The sequence below is a fragment of the Zonotrichia leucophrys genome, chromosome 10 (assembly GCF_028769735.1).
Source record: "Zonotrichia leucophrys gambelii isolate GWCS_2022_RI chromosome 10, RI_Zleu_2.0, whole genome shotgun sequence".
Classification (NCBI taxonomy): Eukaryota; Metazoa; Chordata; class Aves; order Passeriformes; family Passerellidae; genus Zonotrichia; species Zonotrichia leucophrys.
The window spans coordinates 20,261,815-20,271,156 of NC_088180.1; the positions used below are offsets into that span (position 1 = coordinate 20,261,815).

General features: G+C 53.4%; 1 protein-coding gene across 1 annotated transcript; it reads right to left on the reverse strand.

Annotated features, from left to right (window-relative positions):
* Positions 1-59: 59 nt before the first annotated feature.
* On the reverse strand, positions 60-7,796 carry PDIA3 (protein disulfide isomerase family A member 3). Its single transcript, XM_064722203.1, has 13 exons — positions 7,524-7,796; positions 7,364-7,442; positions 6,552-6,669; positions 6,059-6,166; positions 5,102-5,231; positions 4,527-4,643; positions 3,982-4,107; positions 3,379-3,561; positions 2,730-2,838; positions 1,800-1,928; positions 1,299-1,378; positions 743-800; positions 60-459 (listed from the first exon to the last, which is right to left on the reverse strand). Exons 1-13 carry the CDS (start codon positions 7,691-7,693, stop codon positions 340-342), a joined length of 1,527 nt encoding a protein of 508 aa, XP_064578273.1. The 5' UTR covers positions 7,694-7,796; the 3' UTR covers positions 60-339.
* Positions 7,797-9,342: the final 1,546 nt, after the last annotated feature.

Below are 9,342 nucleotides of genomic sequence, written 5' to 3' on the forward strand. Positions count from 1 at the left end.
ATGAAGAACAGGATCCCATTGCTAGGTCTGATGGGCTTCCTCAGGACAGGGACACTTGGTCTTAAGGGGGTCATTTTATTGTTTCACTTCTCCAAATGTACAAAAAAAATTAGAAAATAACTGTACCCCCACCCCCTCCCAAACCACAAAACAAACCTGGGGAGCCCCACAACAGTGCAGCTAAGAGACGGCAGAAAATTAAACATTACTAGATACAGCAGCTGGGGCCCCTCGGCCCCCATGGCCACTGGCTCTCCACAGCCCAGAACTGGCCCCAGACTGACCAGCGCTTCCCCAATTCATACAGAGCTCATTCTGACAAGATGGCAAGTAGGTACTTTACAAATCCTCCTTCACCTTCTTCTTGGATTTCTTGGATTTCTCTTCCTCCTGTAGCACGGGAGTGTTGGTTGCCTCCCGCTTCAGGTAGCTGATGAAGTCACTCACTTCTCTGCCTCCCTGCAGGAAACAAATGACAGTCAGGCAGGAGCTGTACCCACGATGGACCTCCCCTCTCCTGAAGGGGGGTTCAGGTGCTTGGAGGGAGACCCAGGTGACTGCAAGCAGAGTCTCCCCAGGGCCTACAACCTAAAGTACAACGCTCCCAGCAGGTACCATCAGGTGTGTTCCCAGGGAAACAGGACACGGTGCCACCCCCAACTCCAAAGAGGCTTGAGTATAATTAGAACACCCGGATGCTCTTCACTTCTTTACAAAGCATCAAGAACAGCAAAATACTCACCTCATACTTCTTTGGACTCTGCTTCTTGCCAGCTGGAGCAAAATAGATGGTGGGGAAACTGGAGAGAGAAGAAACACATGAGCTCCTGAGATGCTCTGATTTCTATCAGACCAGCCCCAACTGAAGGGACTCACGCCCCACACTGCCCTGGTTTAACATGGCACAGCTTCAGTGGCTCTGAGGCACCAGGTGTGGCCTTCAAGAGCCTGGCAGATCTGGATGAACCCACAGGTTCGAGTTTGCTAGCTGAACCGCTTTTGGAATAGCAAGCCCAGATTTGTTTTCACACTGCCAGGAACAGAATCTCAGCAGATTCCAAAGCAGCAGGATGGGCCTCCAGGCAGAGCCAGGACACCAGAATCCTGGAGAAGCCAGGCAGATCAGTGTATTTTGTTTTCACTCTTGATTTCTCCACATCAAGCCATTGCCCAGCAGTCACCTAGCTATTGCCTGGCAACCCCCACACCCTTCCCCATGAGGCTCTTTCAGCTCTTCAGTGCTGTGCCTGAAGTCAGACTCACGCACTGACACGTGGTGTCACAGCAGTCACACCTACCCTCGGACTTCGTAGGGAGAAGGCACATCATTGGCTGTAGCGTCCATTTTGGCAATGATGATATTGGGATCTTTGCTGAGCTGTGGGTAGAAAGAACCCATCAGTAACCAGTTCCAAAATCCAGGAACCCAGCAGTCAGCATGATCTGAGACAGTGGTGTCAGAGGACAGTGCATAGGGAATGCCACTTCACCAACCTTCACCACATGGGAGACTATCATCATGCAGAGGGAAAAGAGCCAAAAAGAAACTTGGGCAGTTGAGGCCAGTCACTGAATCCTAGAATATTCCTGTGCCCTAGCCAATAACACAGACTAAATATACCAGTGTGGTTGCTACCACAGATCCTGCTGCAAGATATCTGCACTCTGCAAAGAAACCAAAATTTGTAATCCTCAGGGAGGCACAATTACACCCCATTACCACAGAAGCTGGAAACGACCTGCAGGATCATTTAGTGCTGCAAAATTCTAGTTCGCATTTGCAAGAATCTCACACTTACCTTCTCCCCCAATTCTTTGTATTTGGGCTCCAGGTTCTTGCAGTGGCCACACCACGGTGCATAGAACTCTATCAGGACATCTTTGTCTTGTGCATTAACTATTTCATCAAAGTTCTCAGCCACCACCACCTGTAAGGGTTGATCACACCAGTTAGTTCCTTCCAAGGCAGAGATGAGGCGATGACATGACATGCTCCATACACTCCACCCAAGCCTGGGTCTCCCACACCTGCACAGCAAGCAGCAGAACCAAACACAGCACTCCTCATCTGCACCATGCAGGTAAAAACCTGCCGTAAGTTACCAGCACTACCTCCAAGTGAGGTCTGCATACGGTGTCCTCGCGGGAAGATAAAGCCATTTCTTTTTAATCCCAGCAAGCAATCAGCAGGACTGGCTGAGGCCGTCCCCATCGCCCCAAAAACATCTGTGAATCCCGTGACTCGCACTCCTGTGTAAGGCTCTCACCAAAAAGCCAGGCCAGGGAATGCTGTTACTCAGGGCAGAATTGCCTGGCAGGGTGAAAGGCAGGAATTGTACCAGATCCCAATGATGAAATAAACAGGGCAATCCCTTAAACAGTGCAGTCACAACCAACAGGAAGACCATGCCATGAAGGACTGAGCGTAAGCCAAGAGGGCAGGCCTTTGTGTAAGCCCTGGAAATCTGGATGCTGCTGCACTCACAAAGCACGTTAACTGCTGGGGCCAAGCAGCAGTTACTATGCTGAGAGAAAAAAAACAGAACCCAAACTGCAAGCTGCATGTCTCCCTCACCTCAGAAAGCTGCAGTGGAACAAGGGAGTGGGTAATTCCTCTGTCTGTCAGCACAGAGGCCTCTTGAGCTGCCACCATCCTCACTCCCAGCACTTCACACAGGCACAGGAAGCTGCTGCTGAGCAGTGTCTCTGCAGCCATAAGCAGCACTCACCTTCACAGGGCCATCGTTGCTTTCAGGGACAGGCTCTGATTTCAGGTATTTTTTCAAGTTTCCATCAAAGTAATCTTGCAGGAATCTCTCCAGAGCCTTTCCGTCACGGCTGAAAGAAAAGTGATGTTACAGCCATCATCTCACACACAGGATGAGAGAGGGAAACTTTCAAGGCTTATTTAAGCTACTTCCACCCACACAACAGATGCCACCTGCATCTCTGACAGCACCAGTCTGGAGCTGGCTTAGTAGACCCCAGAACAAGTGCAGTGATGTCCTTAAGGGCTCTGACAGGAGGCTGGATACACATCCCATTCAAAGTTTTAGGCATTCCAGCATTCTCCAGGTTTTTTTTTTCAAAAGGAAAGGTACAATGAATTCTTCTGCCCTTTGTTGCACCCTAATTCCTAACCAGAATTTCAGGATCTTGAATTAAATTCTCTCCCTTGATATAACAGCAGGGACTGCAAGCTCTCTAAAGAGTAGGAAAACACATGAGTAGGAGCCATTTTGACCCAGCAATTGCTTCTTCCAGCTGCAACAGCCAGCTTTCCTGTTTCCTCAAAGCTAACAAAGTATCATCTGGTCAGAGACCTCTAGACCAAAGTCCATCAAATCAGACCCATTACCATCAAGTTCAAGAACTCACGAGAACTCTTCTTGCATGACATATTTATCTCCTTTGGCAGTTCTGATGGCAACGACGGGGGCCTCACCCACACTGCTGTCCAGACCAAACTCAGAGAGCTCGTGGCCAAAGGTTTTTCGACTAGCAACAGCATAAGACAGTTTGTGGCCAGCATCCAAGAACTTCTTTGCAATCATCATAACTCTGAGGGAAAAAAAATAAACAAAACCCCAAAGCGTTATTTCTTTGAACATTTTCTTCTACATGATGTAACACCCTTCAAGATGACATACACATCAGACTAGGAATTCAGTGGCACAATGTGCTCTTCAGAGCCAAGTCCTGCAGAAATGGTGCTGAGAAGCAGACCAGTAGACTCGTGCCTGTGGTGACTGAGGCAAGTGTTGCACGTTTCCATGCCCCACCTGCGTGAGCCCAGGCTCTCAGGCACGAAGGGCAGAACTGCACAGCACAGCAGTGAGGCAGTCTGTGGGTAAGGTCTAGGTTCCTAAGGACCAGGGATCCAGAAGCAATCGCACAGGATTTCAGAGCACTGTCACCCAAGCTCTGGAACCGCAGCAAGGCAGGAACAGTGCAAGGCCCATTCACCCCCACCACTCCCACCTGTTGCGCCAGTAGTTGGATCCCTTGGCATTCTTCTCATAGTCAACGTCGTAGTATGCCACCAGCAAGTCCTTGCCCTGGATCAAGTCTTTGTTGTCTTCAGTCATGTGAGGGCAGATGCCAAAGCTGTCAATGAGAGAGGTATTAGCAGAGTCCATGACCCCAGAACAGGCCTGACACAGCACACTTGCTTCCCACCCAGGAGTTAAATGTCAGTGACAATCAGACCCCAGGAAGAAGTGCTTTGCTCATTCCTGTACCAGGTTTTTCTGAGAAAAATCTCCATCTCCTGCCACATCAGTGGCTAGAGCTGACCCAGTTAAGGCCAAAGCTAGCACAGCTCTCACAGGTTCAGTTTTTAAACAGAATGGTTAGAATACGGAGAGTGTATGCCAACAGCCACATCAGGATTTCAGGAAGGTGTCCCCAAAGGGAAGCAGTGCCAAGACATGCAGCAGAGGTGGCAGCAATGAAAAAACAAGCTCTGACAGGGCCAAAGCCAACTGGGGCCAGTCTGTCACATTTGTTGATGAGAAATCACTCACATGTTCTCCTGGATGAATTTCTTGATCTTTCCACTGGTGATTTTGTCTTCTGGATACTTGACAGAGCTCTCCTCAAACTTGTTGGTCAGGCGTGGAGGACGGAATAGGACTATGCCTCTGTGGGAAAACAGGTATTATCAATTAGTTCAAAGTGTCCCTGGGAGTCCAAGGACAGCAGCCAGATAAGACAAAAACCCACTCTCAGTAACAATCCCCACTCACCATTCATAGCTCAAACAACACCGTCTAGTTTCTTGATGGCACTAGTGCATTAAGTGTATCTGTCAGTGCCTTCTTCATGATTCAGACAGGCCACAATGAGAAACAAAACTCTCACCATAACAAGGAATATGGAAACAAAATGTCTCTGTTGAGATACTTTTGACCCAGAGGCAGACACAAACACTTCTGAGACCATTTACACCTTTCTATCTCAATTCAAAAGAAACACCACTGTCAGCTGGGGAAGAAACCAGACCTTAAGCTATGTTTAGAAACTGAAACCATTTAAGTGGAATCCATGAATTTTTTCCAAATGCCTAAATAAGAAGAAATCTTTGTATTAAGTAACTTACTCTCCATCTTCCTTGTACTTGTGCAGCAGCTGCTCCTCGGTGGTGTGTGCAAAGCGGTAGTTATCCCTGAGGCTGTTGGCTGCTTTCATGAACTCCGAGTAAGCATCCCCAGATGCATCACCAAAGAAGCCTGCAGCAGAAAGGCAGACTGTGACCACAAACCAACCCAGCTCTGGACCCTCTGCAGGTCCCAGCATTTCTCTCTACAATGCACTGGATCAATCCTGAATCCAGTCCTTCAGTGCATGCTGAGGTGTTTACTGTTTTCCAGGACCTCCCTGCACCTCCCCCATTCCAGCAGCAGAAAAGTTACTCAGGAGAAGCCCAAATTGGTCATTCAGCCAAGGACAACTGTCCCTGGACACCCAGACATCCACTGGTGATTGTGCAACAACCACTGGCACTTAACAACGGTAAGTTTAGGAAAGCTGGTTAATACTCATGTGGTTATACCTACAAGATGGCACCTGATTTGCACCATCTGCTGTTGCCACGTGTAACCACAGACACCCAATGCCAGCAGCCCTCTGATGCCACCAGACCAACAAACGCACCCAAAACAACCCAAAGCTACCTGTTGTCAGCCAGCCAAGAAAGCAACAACCTTTGGAAAACATATACTGTGGTGCCAGGGGAGCCAACGAAGCCAGATGGCCAAGGGAAAAAAAAGAAAAGAAAGAAATTTGGAGGTAATACCCAAAGGTCCTCAAATCCAATCTCCCACCTGAAGCGGGACGAGCCCCAGTCAGAGCAGGTTGCTCAGAGCTTTGTCCAACTAAGCTGTGAAAATTTCCCAGGCTGAACATTTTAAAATCCCTCTGGATACATGTTCTAGGCTTTATTGCTCTCATTACCAGCAGTGGTTTTGTTCATGTGCATCTGGAATTTCATTTGCTGCAGCCTGTGCTCTTGGCACACCAGCTCCCAGAGCCCACTCCTTCCACCACCTCTACTCACCCACGACAGAAGCATCTTTGTCGCCAATGAACTTCTCAAACTCAGCCACAGAACCCAGAGCCACCGAAGCAGGTCCCGCCTGTTTCTTCAGATGGCTGACAATCCCATCTTGAAAGATTAGTGAAATAATTAAAGGGATCAATACCAAGTTTCATAAGGTATTTTTCAAGCTTCCTAGACCAGAAATTGTTTCTGCAGAATCCACACACATCTCCCATACAATAAATATGTGAACTGAAGGATTGCTGCCATCAGCTTCACACAGGAGCTTTCTAGCATCCTGGGAACTAGGAGCTAATGTGGAGACCTTCACCTTTAAAGGAGAGCATTAAGGGAAAATAAACATCCCAGGCTTTGTCAGCACAAAGAGTTCTGGAGAGAGTAAGGGACTGGGGGCTGTATGTGTAGGTGTGAACCTTCTCTGCATCCCTGGCTGTTACATGCTGCCTCCTGCAGCAGATCAGCAAACCAGACACTGCCAAACAGTTCTTACCTGCTGTTCTGGGCCCATCATAGGTCCCTGCCTCTTCTCCATCTCGAAAAATCTTTAATGTGGGATATCCACTGACTCCATATTTGTTACAGGTGTTGGAGTTTGCTGTACAGTCAACCTAAAGGAAAAGAAACCTTGCTACTCAGACTGAGGTCCAGCCCTAACACACCCATCCCAAATAAGGGACTAGAGGGATCTGTCACACACTGCCTGGTGCTCAATAGCCCAGACTAGGAAAGAAGTAGCACAGGAAATGAGATGCCCAGAAAAATATTTGAGAAAACACTGCAAAGACTAAATAGTTTCAAATTCGACCAGACTACACAAAAAAAAAAAAAAAAACTAGAAAGGATAGTTTCTTGCAATCAATGACATGGAATTTCTCAGCCCCTTGTCAGTCCCAAAGTTCATATAACATTTGAAGAAAACAGGCTGACCTGAGCAGGAGGCCATGGTGCCAAGAGTCCATGCCACTTCCCGTAAAGGAAGAGAGAAACCCTGATTTGAGAAAACGCTACGAGCTCTGTGCAGAAAAGAAAGCTCCTAGTCAGGATGCCTCAGTGGGTACGTGCAGCACGGTGCTCGCTCTCAGCCTCATCACACAGCTCGGAGCAGGGCCATTTCCCCGGCTGGGGCGAACCCTCACACACCCTGTGCACACCAGCCGCGCGGCCGCGGCCCTGCAAGGACCGCCTTCCACGTTATTTCAGGGCTCCGAGGCACCAAACAAACGGCGTCCGCCAGGCCTGCACAGCAAGAATGCGGCCGCTGGCCGCCCCCGAGTCTGCCCCAAGGCGGGAGCCCGCGCTCACCTTCACGAGAGGCACGATCCCCTTCAGCCGGGTCGCGGCCGACTCGTACTCCGGCGCCAACCGCTTGCAGTGTCCGCACCTAGAGGCACGGAAAGGAGTCAGACCGGCCGGGTGCCCCTCGCGGCCCGCCCCCGGCCCCCTGCCCCCAGCGGCCCCTCACCAGGGCGCGAAGAACTCCACGAGCACCAGCCCCGGGCGCTCGGCCAGGCCACTCTCGAAATCGGCATCGCTCAGCTCCACCACGTCGGAAGCGCGGGCGCAGATGGCAAGCAGCAGGAACAGCAGCAGCGCGGAAGGCAGGGCCGGCTGCGGGGGCCGGGGCGCGGACATAGCGGCGGCAGCGGCGGGAGCGGCGCGTCCAGCGGTCCGGGAGCGGCGGGGCCGGGAGCGGCAGCTGAGGGAGCGCCGGGGCCGCAGCCGGAAGTCCGGCCCCCGCATCCGGATCTGCCGTGTGGCAGCTCCTGATTGGCCGGAACGTCACGGCGCACATGCCAGCGGGGCGGGGTGTCCGCGCTGGCCCCGCCCCTCCTCATGGCCGCCGGAGCTCGGCGATGTGCGGGCCGCGGCGGGGGCGGGCTGGGGCCGTGCGCTGGATCCGTCCTCGACCCGCTGTGCAGTCCCCTCGCACCGAGCTGTGTCGCGCCGACCACAGCGCCTGTCCTTTCCCCGAGGCCGCGGAGGCTCCCCGAGGCCGCGCTCTGCCGAGTGCGCTCTCGGTGTCTGGGAGCTGTGCTGACCCCGTGGATGGATGTACCTTAACCCAACCGTGGCCGTATCGCGCCGTGCCAGTGACACGTGCCCAGCACATGCCGCACGACAGCGCTCGGCTCGCTGCAGGCTCGCCTGCTGGATTCACCGCAGCCCCGCATTTTCCCCCACCACCCCTCCCGCTCCGGCCCTGGGACAGTCTGGCGTTCTCCTGGCCCCGAGCCAAACGTGGTAGTGGGTCTTTACCCCGTAACCCCATCCGTCGGCACTTGCACCTTCTGCTGGGCTCTGCGGTCGGAACGTCCTTTGTCTGTGGCACCCCTGCCAGGATGCTCACCCATAGCTTTGACCAGGTGCGGCCTGCTCCCACCTCACAGCACCGTGCCCCGGTCCTGCCGGGGCCTAGGGCTGTCCCTGCACAAAAACCGATCCTCACTGACCTAGCGCCACCTCCCTTTGCAGCGCGCCGGGCAGCTCAGGTGGGCCTCGGGGGACAATGCATCAACTGGGGAAACGTTCTCGGTACCCCGTTTCCGCCTCACCATCCGTTTCTCCTTAGAGGCCACGGGCTCCTGTCCTTGCCTTGTCGTCAAGTCCCTACTGCTGACGGCTGAGTTTTAGCAACTGCTCCTAGCATCCCCAGAGCTCATGATTGCGACCAGCCCTCATCAGCTCACCTCCGGCACGGGGCAGCCGCCCGGCTTGTTTCTGGCGTGTTTGTCACCAATATTGAGCTGCATCAGCCAGTCGGCCCCAGGGCTGCGGGGACAACCCGCCTGACATCTCCGACTTCATCGTCGCTATTGCGACAAAGGGCCCAGGCCCGGCCCGCCCCGGACAGCACCGTGCGCCCCGGGCCGCCAGGGGGCGCTGCCCGCCGCCCGGGCCTCTCCTCCGGCCGGCGTGAGGCGGCGGCGCCGGGCGGTGTCCACGGCCTCGGGCGGTGTCCGCAGCCCCGGGCGGTGTCGGCGGCCCCGGGCAGTGCCCTGCCGCCCGGCTGCCTCCGCCCGTGCCGGGTTCCCGTCATCAATAATGCACGAGCTCGGCATCCTTTGCGGTGGTGGGGCTGGCGCTGGCCTCGGATTAGCGCCCAGAACCGAGGCCAGCGACAGTCGGCTCCGTCTGGCGTCCAGCCCCGGCGGCCGCAGCGGGGTGAGCAGGCAGGGACCGGGCAGGGTCCCGTGTCGGGGAGGTATCAGGTGTGTCACAAGTTGTCTCGGCGGTCTGTGGGACGGGGGTCTCTGGAGCTGCCGGTGTCGGAGGAAGGCTGG

What these genes read in the sequence shown, in the direction of transcription:
- PDIA3 (XM_064722203.1), bottom strand. Translation starts at nt 7,693, where the DNA reads ATGTCCGCGCCCCGGCCCCCGCAGCCGGCCCTGCCTTCCGCGCTGCTG. An exon ending in CAAAGATGCTTCTGTCGTGG is followed by an intron (nt 5,232 to 6,058) that starts GTGAGTAGAGGT and finishes TTTCTGCTGCAG; the next exon opens with GCTTCTTTGGTGATGCATCT. An exon ending in TCTCCCTACGAAGTCCGAGG is followed by an intron (nt 801 to 1,298) that starts GTAGGTGTGACT and finishes TTCTCTCTCCAG; the next exon opens with TTTCCCCACCATCTATTTTG.